Source organism: Molothrus aeneus, chromosome 10 (genome assembly GCF_037042795.1).
Source record: "Molothrus aeneus isolate 106 chromosome 10, BPBGC_Maene_1.0, whole genome shotgun sequence".
NCBI classification, from domain to species: Eukaryota; Metazoa; Chordata; class Aves; order Passeriformes; family Icteridae; genus Molothrus; species Molothrus aeneus.
This window is the reverse complement of record NC_089655.1, coordinates 15,956,461-15,979,184: the sequence shown is the minus strand read 5'-3', so window position 1 is coordinate 15,979,184 and position 22,724 is coordinate 15,956,461. Positions and strand designations below refer to the sequence as shown.

At 64.0% G+C, this 22,724-nt stretch overlaps 1 protein-coding gene across 8 annotated transcripts; it reads right to left on the bottom strand.

Annotated features, from left to right (window-relative positions):
* Positions 1 to 351: 351 nt before the first annotated feature.
* Positions 352 to 21,040, bottom strand: TNK2 (tyrosine kinase non receptor 2). 8 transcript variants are annotated; one of them, XM_066556371.1, is made up of 17 exons: positions 15,451 to 15,733; positions 14,967 to 15,258; positions 11,272 to 11,449; positions 11,065 to 11,135; positions 9,669 to 9,881; positions 9,426 to 9,578; positions 8,948 to 9,225; positions 8,746 to 8,872; positions 8,508 to 8,654; positions 8,063 to 8,157; positions 5,114 to 5,308; positions 3,584 to 3,675; positions 3,022 to 3,066; positions 1,490 to 2,805; positions 976 to 1,071; positions 759 to 886; positions 536 to 652 (listed from the first exon to the last, which is right to left on the bottom strand). In XM_066556371.1, exons 1-17 carry the CDS (start codon positions 15,585 to 15,587, stop codon positions 646 to 648), a joined length of 3,570 nt encoding a protein of 1,189 aa, XP_066412468.1. In that variant the 5' UTR covers positions 15,588 to 15,733; the 3' UTR covers positions 536 to 645. The 8 variants fall into 8 exon arrangements, with proteins under 8 accessions (XP_066412470.1, XP_066412468.1, XP_066412476.1 ...); XM_066556379.1 differs by lacking the exons at positions 14,967 to 15,258; positions 15,451 to 15,733 and adding an exon at positions 20,614 to 21,040 and having other exon boundaries at positions 11,272 to 11,452; XM_066556378.1 differs by lacking the exons at positions 14,967 to 15,258; positions 15,451 to 15,733 and adding an exon at positions 20,614 to 21,040.
* Between the last annotated feature and the right edge of the window lie 1,684 nt (positions 21,041 to 22,724).

Sequence of the window (22,724 nt, the reverse complement as noted above, 5' to 3'; positions counted from 1 at the left end):
CACAACCATGCCCAGCCTTCCAGCGTTGGGCCTGGGGTGGGATATACTGTGACTAACCCCAGCAGCTGTGGATGGGGAGAACTTTGCAGCCTAAAGCAGCCTGGGAGAACTCAGCAGGAGGTTTTATAGGTGCACATGTCACACAGCTTCCCGGGGATCCCCAGAGTCTGTGCATCCCTTCCCAAGCTTCATCCCACAGTCACAGCCTTGTGGGGATCCCACATCCCACCCTTGGGGATCCCAAGGGTCACAGTCCCAGCTGCCTGCAGGGAGGAACCAGCACCCATGGATGTGTGGCCTGTCCCTGTGTGCTGGTAGGGATAAACCTGGGAGACGGCCATAGGTACCCTCAACCTCTCCATAGAATATTTTTATATATATACATAATATATATATTAAAATTACATTTCTCTTTACAAAAACAATTCAACAAGGGGCCAGGGGATGGAGCCCATTGTCAAGGCCAGGGCACAAGCACCCTGGAAAGTTTGTGGCACCAGGCAGGGTCCCTTTTGGGGTGGCTCCACCCTCAAGTGGGGGCTCAGTCCAGAGTCCTGCAGCAGGCTGTATGGGTGGAGGTGGTGGGACTGGCCCCATGGCGAGATGCCTGCTCTGGATCCAACACAGCTCGCCCTGTCCCTGCTGTCACCACCTGTAAGGAGAAGACAGGACATGAACTCAGGAGGGGTGATAGTGCCAGTCTGCCCAGAGCAGTGTGACATAGAGAACTGCCCCCCCAAAAACATGGATGTCCCTACTTCTGGCGGGTGGCGCTGTAGGGACCGAGGAGGTGGGAGCTGGCCTGTGCCAGGTTCCAGTTGAACTTCTCCAGCACCTGCTGGCACTCACCACGGGACTTCAGCCCCAGGCAGAAGAGCTGCTCCACCTGCAAGGGGACAGGGCATGGCCAGAGGGATGACAGGGGTGCCACCACTCTTGATGGAGCGGGGACAAGGGAACAGGGGTGTGCTGTACCTTCAGGTACTGGATAGCCCGTTGGACGTTCCAGCCATGGCTCTGAAGGGCTGCCTGGCATTCCTCGGTGGTCACACCATGCACCATGTCCTGCACCTGGGGGGGAGCTTGTGGTCACTGTCTGCTGCCACCCCTGGGCAGCAAGAAGCCTGTGACTGAAACAGGAGACCACTGGGGCTGCCCTCATCCCTGGTTCTGTCTTCAGGGAGTACTATCAGCCTGGAGCTGGGAGCCTGCTTATTTCTGGGATCTTAAATCTCCCCTGGGTCTGCATGGGCCACAATATCCCCAGCCTAGAGAGACCAAGGGGACCATAGCAGCAGCCACCTTCCTCCTCCCCAGGGCCTTCAATTCCCATTTTGGCATTGCAGTGACATTTATGTCCCTCTGAACATCTGGGGCTTTCTTGTAGCCAATCCCCTGGGATTGAACTTGTGGAAACTGAGGCACAGGGTGGGCAAAGCTCTTGCCCATGTAAGCCCACTTCTAATGGATGCTGGGGGCTGACACTTACCAGCCGGATCTTGTCAGCAGGACGGCAAACATCCGGCCCGTCGTACACGATCTTCTGGAGGCTGCAGGAGGCTTTCACCAGGCACTTGGGCCCAGGGTTGCTGTTGTTGGAAGAAAAGTTGCCCTTGCAGTCTGACAGTGGCTGCTGCACCATGGGACGGACGGTGGCTGTGGTGACCTGGCGGGACGCTGCCACCTCCTCAGGGCTTTTAGCCTCCTTGAAAAACTTCTCATACTTGTCCAGGTAGGCCGGGCGCTCGGGCAGCAGGTAGTAGTGAGTGCTGCTGACCTTCTGCCCATCCTTCACGATGGGCAGGATGCAGGGTCCCTTGGAGCAGTCCTTGCCCTGCGCCTGGATGACCTTGGGCGTGGCGTACTTAGGGTCGAGGGCGAAGCTCTGTGTGGTGGGCATGGGCTTCCCTGGTGAGGTGGAGAGGCAGGAGCAGAGGGCAGCACGTTGCTGGGGGGAGCCCACCTGCAGAGCCATAGGGCTGGGTGTCCGGGAAGTGGGCCGGGACAGCGGGTCCCGCGGGGGGATCTGGGGCGGCCGGTCCTCCTCGCCCCCCGAAGCTGGGGAGAGGTCTCCTGACCAGCGCCCAGGCTCATTGCGGCGAAGGGGCCGGGGCGGGATTGGGACACGGGGAGGGATCTGGGGCTTGTCGTCAGCTGGTGCAGCCGGTCCCAGAGGGACGTTGAGCCTCTTCATGCACTCCTGCTGCAGCTCCTCGAAGAGCTCGGTGGTCTGTGTCATGCTGGGCTGCTTGGCCTCCTTGGGGGGCAGGAAGAGGTTGTCCTCCAGTGCCGGTCCCCGCTCACCTTCATCCACAAAGCCATAGTTGGTCTTTCCCCGCCGGCTCGGGGGGCTGGTGATAGAGCAGACTTCAATATCGTCCTCATCCTGTGCCACGTCATCATAGGCAGGCGGTGGGGGCAAGGGCCGGGCATCCCAGTCCACCACCGGCGTGGGGTGCAGAGGCCGAGGTAGAGCCCGCGTGGGGCTCTGTGGTGGGGTCTTGTCCAGCAAAGAGAAGGCCTCCATGGCCAGCTCAGCTAATGATAGGGCTGTCAGCTCTCCCACTGGAGAGGGGCTACCCTGGGGAACGTCCTCCCCAAAGTCAATGAGAGTCACCTCGCCGCTTGCTGTCCCCTCACTTGCCAGCCGTCTGGGTTGTCGCTCGCCCACCTTGGTGCCTGGAACTCGTGCTGATGGCTTGACTGGTCGCAGGCCCTTCCCTGTGCCTGGCTTCTTCAGGCAGAGCTTCCGGAGACCCCCTGGCAGACCCTCCTCCTCCTCACTAACCGGGTCGTAGCAAGGCTCTAGAAGGCGGCAAAGAGAGATGGTGAGGGTCCCAGCACCCATCCCTAGGGTGCAAGATGGGGCATCTACATCTCCAAGTCCCCAAACCATCCCATAATTTCAGCCCTCTTTGCTCCCAAGGCATACTAGGGCACCTGCCCCAGGCCACCCAGGTAAAAGAGAAAAGAAAGAGGGCATGAAGAAGGGAGAGCAGCACTCAAAGAAGCCCAACTTACTGGTGAGCAGGACGGTAGGCTGAGGTGGGCGCGGAGGAGGCTGCCCTGCAGAAGACAGAACCCAAGAGAAGGGGAAGCAAAGGGTGAACACAGAAGCGGCAGCCAGGGTGCTTGTTAAAGGGGTGCATGCTTTGTTGTGTCCCCCTTCACTGGTGCGGCATGGGGAGGATGCTGGTGGGAAGCCCCCCCCAAGGAAAAACTGTAGGTTTAGGAGGATTGGGTCATACGCACAGCATCTGAGTTCCCTCCCCGTGGCAGCTCCGCTGAGATCCCCTGCGCTGGGGAGCCCAGCTGTGGGAGGCCAGGAGGGGACAAGGGACTCGGACAAAGGGCAGCAGGGCAGAGTCCAGCCAGGCAGAGCCACCAGCTGCCCATGCTGCTGGCAGTGGTGTATGGCCAGGTGACAACACGCCCCATCACCCCAGCTCCCCCTGCTCTGCAAAAAGCAAGTGCCAGCACAGAGACAGAAAGGAGAGGGTCCAGCCCATCACCCTGGCAGCAGGGTACAGGGATGGAGGCTTTGTGCAGCTGATGGGCAGGAGGAAGAAGAAAAGCTACTCACTTTTAGCCCTCCCTGGAAGCTGTGTAGGTCTGGCAGCAGTTTGGTCCACACCTAAAATATCAGGAGGGTCCAAGGGATTTCCCAGGTACAGCCTGTGGGGAGAGAGGAGAGTGCCTGGGAGTCAGCAGGGGCCACGTGGGACCCCTCGCTCACCAGGCTTGTGCCTTGGGACACCCCACAGCTCCTCCACCACACAACCACACCTGGCGAGTACCTGTGAGTGCTGGGGCAACACACCCCAGAGGCTTCCAGCACTACGGCACAGAGCCTGGTGCCATCCCAGTGCCATCCCAGTGCCATCCTACCCATCTCCAGCTCCACGTGCATCCATGGCTGCCTGCGCTGTGCCCAGGGGGCTGCAAGCAGGGCACTGCGTGCAGGGTACTTGTGCAGTGTGTGGTGCCCAGGACACCCCTCCAGCCCCAGGGCGATGCTGTGCCCGGGGCAGGATGCCCCGGTCCCGCGTGCCGGGGGGTGCTGGGAGGCCCGGGCGAGCCGTCGCAAGCCAGGGAGCCGGCGGGAGCCGGCGCAGCCCCAAGGCCTGGGCGTGTGCCGAGCTCGGTGCGTTCTCTCTCGCAGCCCGGGCAGCACATACCCAGCGCCCGTGCCCACGCAGTGGGGCGCGGGGAGGCCTGCCGGGGCACGAGCCTGATCCGCGTGCACGGCGCCGCGGTTCAGCCCTCCCAGGGCCACCACCGGGACGGCCCGTGACACGGGGTGCTGCCCAGGGGTCAGGCTGGGACTGAGGGGACCGGCAGAGCTGTCCCAGGCCTGGGATAACAAACAGCAGTCGGGGTATCCCAGGGGATGGACTGAGCCTAGCACAGGAGCTGGCCCTACCCACTAGGAGCTTTCCAGTTTTTGAAATCCTATCCTGTCCCCCACCACAATGACCTCCCACCTCCCTCCAGCCCAGTGCTGGGAGAGACCCGCACATGCTCCCTGCCAAGGTGCTCCTGCTCACTGTCGCACAGCCAATCCCACCTGGCAGAGAGCATGTGGGACACTGGAGCACAAGCACCCTGCCCCCCTTCCCCACATCACAGTCCAGCCAGGAGTCTTCTGATAGAGCAGGGTGAAGAAAAAAATCATTTCAGTGGATTTTTTTCATGTTTTGCTTTTCAAAAAGAATCATGCTGTTAGAAGCGTGGGGACAGGCTGCAAGCCACGCACATTTAGCAGCCCTGGGACACCCCAAAAGTGTTTTGGGGTAATGTGGCCACCTCTGGGGTGGTGCTTACTGATGTCTCCCTGCCCCAGGACAGCCACAAAGGTCTTCTCCCTGGGACAGCCACAAGCACAGCAGCCCCCCATGTCCCCTAAACCCATTAGTAGGAAGAGACAAGGAAGTTAGTCCAGCTGCAGGGACCCTACCCAGAGGCACCATTCCCAACACAGCGGGGGCAGAAAGAGATGCTTCACGGGCAAAAGGGGGGCAGTAGCCAAGCCGCGTCTTGCTCCCGAGCCCAGTGGGCAGCAGGGAAGGGAGGGAGCAGGCAGAGGATGCAGAGAAGACAAAAAGTTTCTTACTCATCAATTTTATCGGGAAACCCCCAGCAGTGCTGCGGGTTGGTGTCTCCATGGCCTGTGTGGATGAAGCTGTTTTTAAGTGGCTGGCTGATGTCGTGGGCCGACAGCCCTGCCACCGAGGTCACCGTGTTTCGGGGAAATTGGCCCACTTTTAGGGTCCGTTTATTCTGACCCCGCCACCAGTAATTCTCGGCCCTAAGGAATAAAAAGGACCTCGTTACTGATGAGGGGATGGGAGGTTGAGACGCGCCTGCCCCAGTGATGGGGAGGAGGGAAGATGACCTGTCCAAGTGCATGAAGGCATGAGGTGACACAAGTGGGAAGGGACCCTGGGTGCCCAGGATCCCAACCCTACACAGCAGTACACTTTGGCTCCCACCCCACATGGTCCCTGCGCCACCAGGTGCAGGGAATGCAAGTAGTGGGGAACAAAGCTCTGTGCTTGTGTCCCAAAAGATATGCCCCTTCCTCCTCCTTGCTGCCTCAAGTTACACAGGAGCCTTGGGGCAATGCCTGCACCAAGCTCTTTGTCACCAATCCCTCTGTGCCCCACGTACTAAAGGGTGGCACAGGGAACATGCTTGGCGTCTGATGGGGGGCCCAAATGGGGGACTGTGGGGTCTTCCTCCCCCCATATGGGTAGGGGAGCCCACAGCTCTCCATTCCTACATTATCAATGAGCCTTGTGCTGGCTCGTTCAGGCAGGGGGAGATGGGCAAAAGGCAGGCTTAGGCTGTCTGTCTTCCTGGAGCCACCTGAGTGGCCCAGGCCACCCTCGGGTACTGGTCCCCAATGTGTCCCAAGAAGTTGCCCAGGACACAGCCACTTCTGGGGGAAATGAGGTGGTTGTCTAACCCAGAGGGACTGGTGGGGGGAAAAGGGATGGGGCAGAGAAAGGCATCCCAAGTGCTGTACCCCACTCAGCACCATGCCAAATAAATTGGGGGGGGGCTTTGACCCAAAGCTACCCCCCCTGCCTGTCAGGGCCCTCCACTCCCCATGGGGCAGGGTGTGTGCTGTGGGCAGGGGGCAGTGGCAGTGTGGGTGCCAGCCTGGTGAGGCTGGCACGGGCCCCACAGTTTCCTGGAGTCACCTGTGAGTCACCCCCGGCCACCAGCTCAGCCCTTTTCCTGTTTACCTTCCCGCTGCCGCCAGCCAGCTGCCTTACTCAGCGTGGGGACCCCTCAGCAGAGCTCCGGCAGAGCCCAGCCGGTATCGGGCATCCTCCCTCGCCGCGGCAGGCTGGGGGAGCTGGGGGAACAGCTCCCCTCCCTGGGAGCTCCCCTCCACCCGCCCTCCCTGCGCCCCTCGCTGCCACATCCCGACCAAAGGATGCTGCAGCCGGGCCATCCCTCCGCTCTCCCCGCTCCCAGCCTCGGTCCCACCGAGCCGAGCTCGGACCCCCAGCACAAACCCGCTCCGGTGCTGCCCTGGCTCCTCTCCCCTCGACAGCCCCCTCCCACGAGCGGCTGGGTCCCCGGGGGGCTTTCAGGGAGGTCCCTGCCCCTGCCCACACACACGTACGCACAGCCGGCGCCCGCCGAACGACAGGCAGGGGCTTGAAAAGGGGTGGGGGGTGTTTACGGTGCCCCGGGCGGCTTCGGCAGGGCCGGATGCAGCCCCCGGCAGGAGGCCGCCCCCCTTCCCCCGCCACCTCTGCCCGAGCATCCCCACAAGCAGCGCGGTGGAGGTGCCTAACGCCGGGGAAACTGAGGCACGGGGAGGGGGCTTCCCTCCGGGAGTACCGGCAGTCGGTGGGGCTTCTTCGAGCCCATCGCGTGTGCCCTGAGTCCGCACCCCCAAAACATACCCACCGGGGGTCACCAAGGACCGGCGTCCCTCGGGGAAACTGAGGCAGGGGAAGCTGCGCCCCGGCTGTACTCCACTCCCGGCAATTCCCGCCCGACGGGCAACCTCCGGCCCCTCTCCCGCCCTACCCTTCCCTGCGCGGCTCACCTGGGGCCGGCGGTGGGGCGGGGGGCGCGGACCCGCAGCCCGGCCGCGATGCGGCGGCAGGGACGATGTAGGCGCTCTGGCACGGCCGCACCGCCCTCCGCCGCTCCTTCCCTCCCTCCGCCGACGCTGCTTCCCCTCCCCTTCCCTCCCTGCAATTAAACCGCCAGACCCTGGGCAGGAGTCATCCCCGCGGCGGCGGACCGGGAGCAGCCGGTCCCTGCAGACACACAAACCCGGCCTGAATCACCCCGGGTTGTGACTAAACCGCGGGGAGCCGGCCCGGGGCGGGGGACAGGGAGGGACGGGGACAGAGCCCTCCTCCTCCTCCCCTCGGGGTTGGGAGGCCGGCTCTAGTGCGGGCGAACCGAACTCCTTTGGGAGGTCCCCACTCTCCCCCAGCTGGAAGGTGACAGGCACATCCTGGGATGGGGATGCAGGGACAAAAGGGCCCTCTACTCCAGTCCCAGGTCCCTGGGGCGGTGCAGGGGTGGCTGTGCCCTGGTATGGTCAGCAGGGACCAAGGAGCCCACAGCACAGCGGGTTCTGCCAGCACGGTACCAAGCCCCACGGTGCCTCTCCCAGCCCGATGACGGTAGCAGTGTCCGGGTGCTGGTGGCACGGTCCCCACCACTATCTGCAGGGAGGGGCCCTGGGGTGTGCAGTTTCCCTGGGCAAACCCACGGGCAGCGTGGGGTGAGTCAGCAGGGGTGGTGTGGGCAGAACTGTGGGCAGTGTGGAGCCCACAGCACAGCAGTGGCTGTGCCCCCCACACCAGGGTAGCCCCACGATGCTGTGCTGCCTGGGGAGCCACAAACATACCAGCTCTGCCCACCGTGGGGTACACGGCCAGGTGTGCTGGAGACAGAGCCACCCCTTCCCCTCCCTGCTCCCCACAGCTCTGCCAGTGCTCACAGTGTCCCCATTCCCTATCCCGATGCAGGCTGGCAGGCAGTGCATCCCCCCTACAACAGCTGCCACCCTCCCATGCAGTACCTGCCCTCAATGACCGTGATGATGTCGTTCATCTGGATGTGCAGCTTGTCTGGTTCCTCAAAGTCCTGCAGCGCTCTCATGTCAGTGGGCTGAGCCTGGGGGAGAAGTGGATGACAATAGGGGATGCAGCCCCTCATGTCCATCCTCTTCTGAGGCCTGGCCCAGCCCCAAGGAGGGCAGGGAGGCCCCAAAAATAGATCAGAGACAGCATCACCACTAGCCCCTCCTCACTGTCACATCCCTGGGGTGTGTGATGGCAAGGCAGAAACCAGGTGCTTCCTGCTGTGACCATGTCAACACCCTGCACCTCCCAGCCTGCAGGGCTGCCTGGCCTGAGCTCCCCATGTCACCTCCCACCTTGGCAATACTCTTAGCTCTATCCATGCTTGAGCAGAGCTGGCAGCAGAGGGTGTTCGGGCTCCTGTCCCCCTCCCTGCTCACCCACCTCCACCAAGAAGTCTCGCAAGGCCACGAAGGTGGGTCGGTCCTCAGGCTTGTGTGCCCAGCACTGCAACATGACATTGTAGATGTCCTGGGGACAGTCCTCAGGCCTTGGAAGCCGCTCACCCTCCTTGTCTATCTTGTGCAGGATCTGTTGGACAGGGTGTGCTGTCAGGGTGTCCCAGATCTCCCTCAGCACCAGCAGGGTGAGGCAAGGGGGGAGGTCCCTGCTGTACACCTACCTGGCTGCCATTGAGGCCAATCCAAGGCTCCTGACCATAGGTGAACATCTCCCAGAGGGTCACTCCGAACATCCAGGTGTCACTGGCGTGGGAGAAGGTGCGTGTCTTCAGGCTCTCAGGAGCACACCTACAGGGGGAAAGACATGAGCATTAGAAGGCCATGGGTGCTGCCCCTCCAGGTCTCCCCCTCCCCAGGGCTCACCAGGCAAAGGGGACCTTGCGATGCTCCTGCATCACGTAGTGATCGTCATTTTTGGGCAGTGCCCGCATCAGACCGAAGTCCCCGATCTTGACGAGCTCATTGGAGGCCAGCAGGATGTTGCGGGCAGCCAGGTCGCGGTGGATGAAGCGCTTGGACTCCAGGTAGGCCATGCCCTTGGCCACCTGGATGGCATACTGGCACAGGGTGGAGATGAGGAAATGGCCCTGGTTCTTCCGCAGGCGGTCCAGGAGGGAGCCCAGTGGGGCCAGCTCTGTCACCTGGACCATGGGATGAGGACAGCAAGCAGGTAAGTCCAAGGCCACCCTGGTTGGGCTGGTTTCCATCCTTCTTATGCCCCACTGGGAATGCCAGCAGAGGGCTTGGGGTACAGACCCAGCCTGGCTTGGCTCATGCCATCATGTGGGACCTCCTCCCCATAGGGGTGTCACTGGGGTGGGCCCCATTCCCCCCCACTCACCATCTTCATGGGGTGGGAGAGCACCACGCCATACAGGCGGATGAGGTTCCTGTGGTCCAGGGAGTGCATGGCATTCACCTCCCGGATGAAGTCGTCCAGTGCCTCCGGCTGGCTCAGCACATCTGTCTTGAGGCACTTCACTGCCACATTCAGCTATGGCCAAAGCAGGGATGAGTTCTGAAGTGTCTTCCCCTGTGTGTGGTCCCGCTGCCTGGCTCCCCACCCCCCAGAGCAGCCCCTCACCGTCTTGCCAGCAGGCGTGCACCACTCGCCGCGCCGCACGACCCCGAAGGAGCCGTCACCCAGCTTCTCAAAGATTGAGAGGTCCCGCTCCCGCACGAGGCAGGTCAGGGAGTGCTGGCCCCCAGCTTCAGGGGGTGGTGGTGTGGGAGGCTTGCGGAAGGTGCTCTGGGGCTGAGGTGGCAGCTCCGACTCTGGGCGCTTCCCACTGAACACCTGTGGGACATGGAGGAGGGTGAAACGTGGGCATGGAAACACCCCAAGCCCTTGGGTCTGTAAGTGAGAAGTTCTGGCACAACTCCTTGCCTCAGCTGTACACACTGGAACCTAGTGATGACCCGTAACTGGACCCATAACCCAGAGAAGGCTGGTTGTGGGAGAGAGCTCTGTTCCTCCTGTTGCCGGCACACTGAGCTTGTGTGGAGGTTCCCGTGGAGGGAAGAGCTTGCTTCTCTTGTAGCAGTTCTGCAGCAGTTCCCCAGCAGCCACAGCAAACCAGGCCGGTAGCCAGAGAGCCCTGGGCACTCCTTGACCAGGCTGAGGCCACACAATGTGCCTGGGCACAAAGCCAAGGGAAACCTCCAGCTTGGGCTGAGCATGGTGACACATCCCTGCAGCGATGTGGGCTTTGCAATGCGTGCTGGCTACCACCACTTCGAAAGGATGGGCCCTCCTTCCATCTCCCTCAGCTGGGATGGATGATGTGCCCCATGGAACAGGGTCCATCCCAGTCTTGAGGCAGGGTGCGCGGGGGCTGGGCCCAGCATGTGTCTTCGGTGGGAGGTGGCATTTCTGCTATTTGTTCTTTAATAGAAGTAGCCTTCTATTAAAAGCCCATCCTCATCATGTCCCAGCACAGACAAGTCACGCAGGGGAGAGGCCATGGCCCAGTGCCCAGCTGGCAAACTGGGCTCTGCCAAACTCTACTTCTGGGTGCCAGGTGCCATAGGGTGCCAGCAGTACCAGCTTTGGGTGGAATGGTATCAGGGCATATGTGAGCATCCCAAGGTCCCCAGTCACAGTGTGCCCCAGCCTGCAGGTACAAGGCTTTGCCCCCTCGCTGTCCTGGGCACCACTGCTGCCCACAGAGCTGTCTGGAGCAAGGCTCTCTGGCTCACTTGCTGCAAACAAGTTTCCTGACAAAGAGGCAAATAACACGAGGGGAATGAATTTTCCAAGTGCTGGGATGGGAAGTGACCCAGGAGCCTGAGGGGGACTGGGGTGCACACTGGCAGGGTCACACACAGGCAGGGCATGGATGGCAGCAGCTGCTGCCCATTTCCCTGTCAGCCTCCAGGGATGTGGGGGAGCCAGGCACCCTGAATGGGTACAGGGAGGCATCCAGATCTTCCTGTCTGCCTCAGTTTCTCTGCCACACCTGTCCCTCTCCCATCCCTACCTTGCTCATCCAGGATTTCCGCTTGCACATGGCTTTCCTCCGCTTCACTGCCTCCCACAGCCGCCGCTGGCCTGCAGGACACAGTGACTGTCACAGGCCAGTTGGGGTAGGGGTCCCCTGCAGCCCCATATGCTCCTGTGGGCTTCCCAAAAGATGCTGCACATGCAGCCAGGGCTAAGGGGAGAGGTTTGGGGGGGATGTACACACCGGGGCGTCCCATGCCAATCTTCTCCAGATCCTCATTTTTGACGTACTCAAAGTGGGAGAGGCGTGTGACGTTGAGCTCGTCTCGGATGCGCAGGAAGTACTGCTGCAGCTGCAGCTCGGTGAGCAGCTCCAGCAGCCAGTCCGTGCCCTCCTCCGCCTGCATGCTACAGCTCAGCCTCTGCTGGGACACAATATCGGGTTAGGGGCACCCTGCTCCACTCCCCTCTGCCCTATCCCCACTGGGGAGTCACCCAGAGGAGCTCAGAACCAAGGCTGGGGTGCTGCTCTGAGGGATACTAGTGGAGTCATCTCCTGAGCCTGTCACCACCTCTCTAGGGGAGGCCAGGACAGGCACCCCAATCAGCAGGACCCCCAGAGATAGGAAGGGCACCCCAGTCTGCCCTGTCCTGCCCACAGAAATACCCGGCCATCCCTCCATTCCAGCACAGGCTATCCCCTGGTCAGGAGTGCCAAGGACACAGGAGGAGGCAGAAGCTCAGGACAGATGTGCCTGCCCAATTCTCTCTGCTCAGCTGGAAGGGCTGAGCAGGGAGGTGACAGCTGTCCCCAGCAGGGACAGCCACCTTGGCCCCCTGGCATGCCCGCACACTTGGCTGAGCTGTAGTACAGACTCACAGTGGGTCTCCTCTGCTACGGGTGGTGGCACCTCACTGGGCAGACACAGGGAGAGGGCAGACAGGAACATCTGGCCTCTGGAGGGTCCCATTGCTCCAGCACTGAAGTACAGGACACCCCAGTGCTGCTGGCATCAGCCCCCAGCTGTGCCAGGACACAGAGAGGAAGGGCTGGAGCCCCATCCTCCCCCTCCGACTCCCCATCCCTGCCTGTTGTTCTGGCTCTTCCCCACGTTAACCACCACCGTTCTGCAACGAGCTATGGCTCTGCCTCCTCCTGCTGAGAGCGGCTGGGAGGCTGGGACCCGCCATCCCAGCTCCACAGCGCGGCAGCCCCCTCCATCCTCTCCTCTACCCTGCGAGACGACATGGCCCCTGGCGTCTTCACCCGCTGTGCTCGGCTCCCTCGGCCGCGTCACCGCAATTACAACCCTCGGCACTGGGCTAAAAATACGGCGGGCGCGGCGAGCAGCTGGGCACGGGGGCGCACGGGGGCATGCAGGGCCACACGGGGCCAAGGGAGCTGCGGCTCCCCTGCCCGCAGGGGACGGGGACAGAGCCGGGTGACGGCCAGCGCAGGGTCTGCACGGGGCGAGGGTCGGCACTTACTCGGTAGAGGCGGAAGCGGGTGAGGAAGGGGAAGGATCGGTGCAAAGCCTGGAAGCGTCGCATCCTGCCTGGCTGCCAGCCCCTGGCACCGCTGATGTCCCTTCCCCGGTGCCGGCGTCCCACGGCGGAGCCCGCTCACTGCAGCCGGGACACCCGCGGTCCCTTCATTCGCGCTACAGAGATGTTCCCTGGGCTCGACCGCCCCACAGACCCCCCCTGCAGCGGGCAGGGGGTTCGGGCTGTCCGTCGGCCGGACGCGGGCTGTGGCTCTGCCCCTCCTTCCATCCGGCTCCCGATTCTCTGGCCGGCCGGCCCTCCCCTTCCCCAACGCAACGGGGCCGGGGCGGGGGGTGGCGGCAGCAGGGCTGGGGTCACTCCCCTGGCTGGAGCCGCTTCCTGGGGACCCCTCGCTGGCAGCGGGGTTCGGTCCCGGCCGCCTGCCCGCAGCGCTGCCCAGGAGGGTTATTTTCAGCCGGGCTGGGACGCGCGCCCAAGGGGCCGGGCTCCCATCAATGTCCCGCTTTCTCCCTTGTTCGGCGGTTGCCGGCAGCTGGGAGCCCGGACCCCCGCTCCCATTGCCATGGAAACTCGCCCCGGCCTTGGGAAACGCTCCCAGGCCTCAGTTTCCCCCCTAGGAAGCAGGGAGGGAGGGAGGCAGAAGAGACATCCGGCTCTCTGCTCCCCAACCGAGGCCACAGGCATTATGCCAGGGCGATGGGCACTGCGGGGGGAGTTTCTGGCTCGGCAAACATATCCGCTGCCCAGCTGCCAGCCCCCACGGGGCTCTGCCGTGGGGCGCCACCAGCACCCCGGGGCTCGCTCCCCTTCCCTGGCGGGGCTGGCACCCAAGCCCAGCAGTGCTGTCCGCCCCGGGCTCCCGAGGGAGAACAGCTGGCCACGCCGGCAGCCACAGCGTGAGAGAGGAAGGACCCACAGCAACCTCTTGCCACAGCCCCCGCCTGACTGGGCCCCCAAACCGCGGCCATTACTGTTCCACGGGGGCAGCTGAGAGGGAATTAAGTGCATCCCCAGGAGGAGTCTCCACTGGGGCTTCCACTGCTACTGGGATCCCAGCTGGCACCCAGCAGCAGAAGCACCGGGCACAACAAGCCCATTGACTGGGGACAACTGGGCACAGTGCCCTCGGCACCAACCTCTGCCACGCGCCAGCTTCCCCCGTCCCAGCTCGGGGGACACCGGGGGTGGGGGGGGTGTCCTGCCTTGACAGAGCATCACCCTCATCACGCAGAAATGGCACCCACCGGGACTGGCACCGAGTGTACTGCCTCCTGCCCCCTCAAATCCCAGGTGAGGCTGCCCAGTTCAGTGCTCACATCGGGAGTACACGTTCCCAAAATTGAATGGGGAACCCACCTTTGCCCACCATGCCAGGGGAGGTTCCGTGCCTCAACTTCCCTCTCTGTGATAGAGCCGCACGTACAGAGAGTGATCCTGCAACCTCCACTCTGAGTGGGGCAAGGCACCCTGCCAGCAAACTCCCACCCTGAGCTGAGGAAGTCACAAATCCCCTAGACCCACCGCACAGGTGCTGCTCGGCCCTCGGTGCCCTGCACGGCCCTGCCACGCACACCCATCCCTGCAGCGCCAGGGATGCGCCCTCCCTACGTGCACCCAGGCTCATGCACGGTGCAGGACCACACAGGAGCAATCCCCCCGCGTGCCTCTCGCCACCTGCACAACCGCAGCCGCCCCCCACGCACGTCCCCCTCCGCGCAGCCCCGGCCGCCGCCCTGCCCGGCCGCACGTGCGCAAACACCGCGGCACCGCCGCCGGCACCGTCCCGCTCCCGCCTCCGCCCGCCGCGCACCTGGAGCCGCCGGCCCCCTGCGCGCCCACGGTGCCCACCCCCGATGTGGCACGTTCGTCGCCTCCGTGCTCGCCTGGCACCGCACACACCCGTGCGAGCTGGCACGTGGGGGGTCAGTCCTCCCACCCATCACATCTATCCCGAATGACACCGCAATACCTGTCCTACACCTCAAGCCCCCTGCACCTACACATTCCCCATATCCATGCAAAGCCTGACATCCCCCGGAGACGCTCCACTGCGGGGATGGCAGCCTGCAGGGCCACCGTCTGGTTGCAGCGCTGCAGCTGAGGGACGGCATCCTGTGCTGGGCACCGTGCGCCCCCCGCCCTCCACGAGCTGTGCCAGGCTTAGCTGAGCCTCACTACCTCACACCATTCCCCCATGTCTTAGTTTCCCCAGCAAGAAGCAGCAGGCAGCCCCCCTCCTGTGGGTCAGGATGCGAGCACAGCTGAGCAAGGGGGGGTGTCATGCTGCCCCGGATGCTGCGGGGTACAGCACATTCCAGAGGGGAGATGCCATGCAGGGACCCCCTGTCAGCTGCCAAACCATGCCCATCCTGGGGCCATCAAGCTCAGCCAGGTGCCCCCGCTGCTCCCCTCTACCGATTCCCCCCCACTGACCCGCCGGCACGGCATGCCCGGGGCGATGTCCTGCCGTGGGGGCGGCGTGGGGCGCCTGCTGCCCAGCCGCAGGGCCCGCTGCCCGGTGCTGTCCGAGAAGCTGTGGGGCAGGGGGCCGTGCACTTCCTCCTCCTCCTCGGCGCTGCTCAAGCGCTGGTAGTCGCATCTCTCGCCCATGGCTGAGGCGGCAGCTGCGGCGCAGCGGCGAGTGGGGGGCTCTGCGGAGACGCCCGCGTCTGCTTGGGGGCGGCGAGGGCTGGAGCCGGGTTTGGGATCACATGGCAGAAAGTTGCTGCAGTTCCGGAAAACAGCGAGAGGGTGAAGGTGACCGCGACGGCAATGGTGGGGGTTGGGGGGGTGGAGGATGGATGGAGGGATGCAGACGAAATGGGAAAAGGGAGGCAGCCCTTTGAGCGCTTGCCCTCAGCCCAATCCCAGCCTGATACCACTGTGTTCCTCCCGGCGCAGCAGCCCAACCGCCCACCTTCTGTCCCTGCTCCGGCTCCTGAGTGCAGAGGTGGTGGCATCGCCGCCCGCGCCGCGCTCGCAGCCCCCTTCTCCCCGCACCCCGGCACGGTGCACCAGGCAGGCAGGCGGAGGAGGAGGATGAGGGGGGACCATCGTCAAGCAGCCGGGGCTCTACAGCAGGCAGGATGGGTAGGGAAGCACCTGCAGAGGGACGGGGGGGCTCTGGCGCTGGCAGTATCCCCAGCATCCCGCCCGCTTCCCTGCGCAGGCAGAGGGGGATGGGATGCACCGGGAAGATGGCTGCTCCGCAGCGACCGGCAGCGCTGGCGCAAGCACGGCAGGGCTGGCACAGCAGCCAGGCCCCGGGGGGTGCCGCTGGGATGGGGGTCCGAAGGCCACGCCAGGATCAATCCTCTCCCCCCACCCCCTCGGAGGGGGCTGGGGGTCTCCTCGACCTCTGCCAGGCGCTGCCGCAGCTGGCACAGCCCCCAGCAGGAAGCCACCTCCCTGGATGGGGAGCCCCCCGGAGCTCCCGCCCGGCCTGTACCCCAGCGCTGCCCAGCCACAGTCCCTCCCGCAGCCTCCGGACCAGAACCGCAAGCAGGTTGAAATCGAGGGGTGGGGGGAGTGAGGGGCTGCAGGCCCCTCAAAGACCCCCTGTAACCTGCCTGTGCTTTGGGGCACAACAGAGTCCCCAGGGACCAGTTTGCTCCTCACGCCAGCGCCACAGGGAATGATGCCCCATGAATCTGACCCCCAGGATCCATCACTGTTCCCCCACAGAGCCCTGAGAACCCGGTGTAGCCAAAGGAGTGACACCAGGCTGTCAACGTGCCAAGGCAGGGGGCAAGAGCGCGTCCTGCCCCCCTCCTTCCCCTCTCTCTGCTCCAGAGAAACAAACACCCGCAATCCCGGGGGGATCTGCCCTGGCTGAGGGGCCGGGCGGGAGCAGCCCCTTGGCGGCTCCTCCTGCCATACCACGGAGGTGAGCTCAGCCGCGGAGCCGAGGCGGGCCGGGCCTGCGGCGTGGGAGCAGCGAGCCGCCCCCGCGCACGGCCCGCCGGCGTCACCGCGCTGGCACGCCGCGGCACGGTGACTGATGCACGTGCTATGCCACCTTCCCGCCCGGGACAGCCGCCCTGCGCCACCCCAAAACCCTCACCAGCCTGCCCAGGGAAGGCGATGCTGTGCGGGATGAGCAGGGACAGCCCTTGTCCCCACAGCCCTGGGCATGGATTTAGGTCACACCCCCTCCACTCGTCGGCGTCCCGGCTTGCCCAGGCTTAACTGACACCAAAATGATTAGGTACCGTACAAGGGGACAAATGGCATTGTGCCCTGCCAGCCTTGATTCACCTCCCTGTAATTCCCACCCTGAGGGGGGTCCCACCACAATGATAACCACTGGATCGGGTGCACTGTCTTCTACCCTCCAGGGTGTGACAGCAACACCGAACACAAGGTGTCCCTCCCCTCTGTGGAGACACTGGAGTTCTTCAGCCCTTCGGGACACCACACTTGGCCCCACATTCCTGGGACCAGTGCCACAGCATCCCCTATGCCCACCACCCCGCACCGAGGGTCCCAAAAAGTGGCGGCTCCCCAAAACAAGCTCCCAGAGGGGGATAGGCTCCCTCACTCACCTCCATCACATCACCCCGCTCACTGTCACAGCCCGCCTGCCACCTTCCTGCCGCCTTCCTGGCAGCTGTGTCGCCTGGAAGTGATCTCATTGACTGCGGCGGCAGCAGGGCAGCCGCACCGTCACCCCGGGCTGGCTTGTTCAGCCCTGGCAGGGCCCCGAGGGCGGCCCCAGATTGTGGCGACACACTCCCTAGCCCGGCTGCCACGGCGCAGGTGTGCAGACACACACACATATCCACGCGTACAAACACACCCCGCTCCCACCAGAGGCAGGGCTGCCGCCGGCATCCTGCCTACCTGAGGGATGCTGCTGCCAGCCAGCTCCCCGGGGACCATCCCGAGCCCCTCACTGGGCTGTGTCACCCCGCGTACCCCCATATCAGCGGGTGCTTTACCTCCCTCGGTGCAGGCACCTGATGCTGCTTGGTTGGCTGGATGGAGCAAGCAGGAGGTCTCGGGGGGCCAGCACGGAGGGCTGCTGACCCCTGTGGCAGGGGGGGCCGGGGAGGCCGAGGTGCCAGGTTCCTCCTTGCTGCCATCTCTGGGCTCCCAGAGCCTGGTCCCATGGCCTGGCCCTGTCCCCCAGCACAGAGCATCCCCTGCTTGCTCTCAGCCCCTGCCTGCAGCAGTGGATGTGTGGGAAGGAAAGACACAGGCACGTGGGAGCCCCCCCCATCCCGGCACAGCCCCAATCCCCTCCCTAAGCCTCTTTCCTCTGCTAAATCCGCTCCGCAGGTCGAGCTGGGGCGGGCTTAGTTTCTCTTGCACCCCCCAGCTCGCCGGCATGGGCAGCAATTGCTGACCCCTTAACTGATCCTTGCCTCAGCCCCAAGCTCTCCCACAAGGCAGGGTCACAGTGCAGTGTTTTGGGGGACAAACATGCAAAGCAACAGTCCCTGGCACCCTCATTGTGGAGGGGAGAGGGCAGCAGGCTTGGCATCACTGAGCCCTGGTGTCACTCACTGTAGGGACCCTGTCACCCTGCCCCGATGCAAGGCTGGTTTGTGCCTGCCAGTCCCCCACACTGATCTCACCTGGGCCACAGGACAGCACAGGGGGATCCCTTAGCAGTGCCAGCCCGTGTCACAGAGAACTGGGCAGTGTGAGAGGCAGCAAAACGTTCGGGCTCAGGCGACACCAGTCACGGGGTCCCCCTGGGGCAAAGTGGGAGAACTTTGAGAATGGGCATCAGAATGGGCATCCCTGCCTTGCACCCCCATCTGTCCACCCCAGACACTCCAAGACTTCCTGGGGGTTAAGGTATGGGAAGTGTCTCTGCATCCAGAGTCACGACCCGCTCTGCCAAGGCAGCTGAAGAGCCTTTGTGGACCTGCCCCCCAGGAGAGCTTTGCCTCAGTCCTGCCAGGCAAGGGAGGCACCAGGATGCACCCTGAGCCCTGGCCCAACCTGCCCCTCCACCCCGGGGTGCTGCCAGCAGTACCCCCATCTCCACCCCAGCACAGGATGTGTCCTTGGGTCAGGCTGCAGCTGGCACAAGGTGAGTTTGTCAGGTCTCAGGCCAGACTGGCACAAAGCCACATCCACACAGCAGCATCTTCCTTTCGGGCTGGGAGCAGGTGAGCTGGGACCCCTAGAGCTGGAAGGGGGGAATGAAAGCTCAATCCTGGCAGTTCCCCAACACCAGAGCAGCACAGCTTCCTAGCCAGAGCATTCAGTATTTGCCAGTCATTAGCACTAACTGACAGCACCCTAATTAGCCAGGCTGCAGTGGGAGCAGTGGCCCTCCCCCAGGGCTGCTCAGCAAAGGGATGGAACAAGACTTTCTCCTAAGTCTTCCTATCTTGGCATGGTCTGTGTATGAAGCAGAGCCTCCTCCTGTCCCCCAAAGCCCATACAAGTGGGCAATGCCCCCAGGATGCTTTGCCCCTGACAGCTATCATCCCTCATGGACACAACTGAAGTCAAAACCCAGGTGGCTGCATGGACAGGATGGGACTTCTTGGGGGGAAACTGAGGCACGGTGTCGAGTCTAGCCTGCAGTTGGTTAGGACAGGGCTCGGCTACAAACTCACAGTAGTTCCTGGTCCTCTGGGGGTTGCTCCTCTGCTTATGAGGAGGCCCCCCCTTGCCCCGGGGAGGCTGAGTCACAGTGGGACAACAGGCTGGCAGCTGCCTGAGGAGGAGGAAGGCATTGCTAGCCCCCCCAGCCATACCCACTACACCCCACCCTGCTCCAACAAATACCTGGCTAAGGAGGCTCCGGTAGCTCCAGGGGTTGGTAACAGGTTGCACAGCTCCCACCCTGCACCCCCAGGCCTCGGCGCGGCCCGGCAGGGGATGCGGAAGCTGCTTCTACTCCCCACTCCCTGCGGCACCTGTGGGCTCAGGGCTGGCAGTGGGAGCAGGGCTGCAGCTGAGGATGGGTGTGCAGCACCCAGGGTCTGTCCTAGGCCCTCTCCCTAAAGAGGTGCCCGGTATCACAGGCCTGCTCAAAGACACTTCACAAGGCAGGTCCTGTTTTTAGGAGACTTTTGCAAAGCCCATAGCCCAAAAATTTTCTTGAAAGCTTTTCCCTGAGCCAGCTCAATGAACGGCTGAGTAAGAGGGGGGAATGCACAACCTCCAGAGCCCACAGCACCTGGCAAGAGGGACACCCTTTGCAAGGTGTTGAGCCGGTGCTGGAGCCCAGCAGCACTGGGACACCCTGGTGTATCCGCTGCAGCAAGCGGCCCCAGGGAGCTGAGGGTGTGGGGAAGTGCCAGCGCCAGGCTCTGCCCCAGCCTGTCCTGCCCAGACAGCCCAGCCCCAGAACTGCTGCCAGAGACACTGTCCCTGCCTGGGCTCCTCTGGCCACCTCCAAACCTCCTTCCCAGCTGCTGCTTCAGAGTGGGCAAGGGGTCTAATCATGCTCTGAGAAGCTGAGCAGGATTTGCCCGGCATGGTGGGATCCTTGTCTGGACTGTCAGCACCACCTTACCAAGTTTAACTTAAAACTTTTATTTAAAAAAGCAAAACAACAAAGACCAAAGTACCAAGCAGTCCTGGACTGTTCAGAGAAAAATTGCCACAGCACGGCTGGACACAACCACGATGCTGCATGCTGGGCCAGAGGTCAGAGGCTCCTGACACCTCACTGCTTGCCCGGGGTTTCGGCCGCAGTACAACACCCCGAGGCACGGGGCTGGCCCCGGAGGACAAGGATCCTCTGTTCAGTGCCACAGCTCCCACGAGCCCAGGGAAGAGGAAGAGCAAAGCTGCCTTTTCTCCAGGAAAAAAAAAAAAACCTTCCCCCAGCTTCCGCTGTGGTTTAGGAGAGTTCAAGGGCACCAGGCACCCACTCACAGCAGACCCTGCTGCCTGCTCTGCCCTGGCAGCTGGAGCAGGAGGTCGGGCCTGCTGAGCAGTCCCGCAGTGCTTGGGCACGAGGGAAGCACCGCAGCTCGCAGTGCTGCGGGGCACGGTGCCAACACACCGGCACACTCAGCTGTCAACCGGGCAGCAGCACAGCGCCAAGCCCTGAACGCCCCTACCCCTCGCAGCACCCCCAACCACGGGGTCGCGGCTTGTTCCTTACCTGTGCGCTCACCGCCACTGCCACCGCATCCTGCGCCGAGTCTGCAGCGTCACCGGAGGGCGAGGACGGGCACGGCGGCACTCCAGACAGGCGGCATGCCAGGCGAGACGAGCCCGCACACCTGCCGGGGCGGGGTGCGACGATCGACGCCGGGGACGTCCGGGACGCGGCTGGGATCACCCCCGGGGCAGCGGGCAGCGGGCACGGGCTGCGGCCTCACACCCGGGCGGACCTCCTGCGGCTCAGGCGGTGTGCCGGGGTCCGGGTGCCGGGGTTGCCGCCGGGGTGCTCCTGCTCCCCCGGGTAGAGCTCGCCCTCCTCCTGCACTCCGCCCCGGGCCTCTCCCTCCTCCTGCCGGCCCCGCCGCACCCACCAGCGGGCGCGGGCCGGGGGGCTCGCCGTGTCCCGTCGCCCCCCGCCGCGCTCCTGCTGCGCCCGCCGGGCCAGGCCCTGCTCCTGCCGGACCTTGGGGCCGTGCTCCTGCACCCCCCGCACCGCGCCCCGCGCCCGCCGTGCCCCGGGGCTGCCGCCCGCCGCCGCCTCCTCCGCGCCCCGCGCCCGCCGCCGCGCCCGCGCCGCCCCCCGCTCCCGGGGCCGCCGCGGCTCCGCGCCCGGCTTGGGGCTGCCGAGGGCGGTCACGGGCCCGGGCCGCTCGCCCCACTCCTGCAGGCTCGTCCGCTCACCCAGCGGCACCCAGTGCCACCGGCCCGGCCCCCCGCCGCCCCTCGGTTCCCCGCCGCCGGCCACCAGCTCCTGGCCGCGGGGCAGCGCCCCCAGCCCCGCCTCCTGCACGCCGCGAGTGAAGCCGCCCTGCTCCTGCACCCCCGGGGCCACCCCGCCGCCCTCCGGCACCGCCGGGCTCAACCCTCCGCCCTCCGGCACCCCCGGCGCCCCGCTCGCCCCCTGTCCCCGGATGGTGCACGCGGTGCGGGCCCCACCCCGGCCCCGCACGCTGGGGAAGCCCCCCCCGCGCCGCGCCCCTGGAGCTCCGGCTCCGCCACCCCTTCCTCCCCTCCTGCCCCCCCGCCTCCTCCTACCGCCGCCGCCGGGAGCCTGGACGGCCCCCGACCCGCCCCCGGCCCCGCTCTTAAAGGCGCCGCCCCGCCGCTTTACGTAACGGCGGGGGTGAGGACGGACAGATGAATGGATGGACGCACGGACGGACAGACTCACCGCGGGGCAGCGCCAGGCCCCGGGACCGATCCGCTGCACCGGGGACGCGGGCTGCCCTGCGCTGCCAAAATCCCTGCTCCCAGCTGAGTTGGAAGGGGCTGTTCCCCGTTCCCTCTGCCCCGGCGGGGCTGGTGCTGCCCGGCCGCAGCAGGGTTCCCGCAGCCCCGGCCCGGCCTCTCCGGACACTTTGCAGAGTTACCGCAGGGAGAGAGCTCTGCCAGGCGCGGGCAGGAGCTGCGGGAAACGACGTCCTTCCAACAAGTAAATCATCCCCGGGGGAAGAGGAGGGACCAGAGCTATGCCGGGACAGCCCATAAAGAGCGAGCTGGGATCCTGGAGAAGCTGCCGCTCATCCAAATAGTGCGACTTTTAGAGATGTGGTGCTTGTAAAGCAGAAGGTGAGACCGGAATGAGGGATGGGGTAGGACAGCAGAGAGAAACTGAACTTATTTGTTGATAATGCAGAGCCCCACACCCATGCAGTCTCACCTGAGCAGGTCTCTGGGGCTGAGGAGACTGCTCCTGCCCTCCCAGAGCTGCCCTGGGCTCTAAGCAATATCCACACTTGCATATCTACCTGGGCCCATAGGACCTCTAGGAGGATGAGGGGCAGGAACAAGGCAGGAGCAAGTGCTGGCTTGCTGGGACACAGCCACACACAGGCTCCTCCAGCCACCTTCTCAACAGCAGAGACCTGCAAGGCCATGGTCAGAGGAAACCTGACATTTCATCCTCCTCCCATCATTCACCCATACATCAGAGGTGTTTCAGAGTCAATGCTGTGATGGAGAGGCAGGAAGTAGGACACAAAAGGAGGGCGAGGTCTGGGGGTTTGCATACAGTTGTGCTCCTCCACCTCATTACCAGACTCCTTATTGCAGTTGTCTGTGATAAGGCAGGTCTCAGCTGAGCAGCACCATGAAGTTCAGATTTGTTAC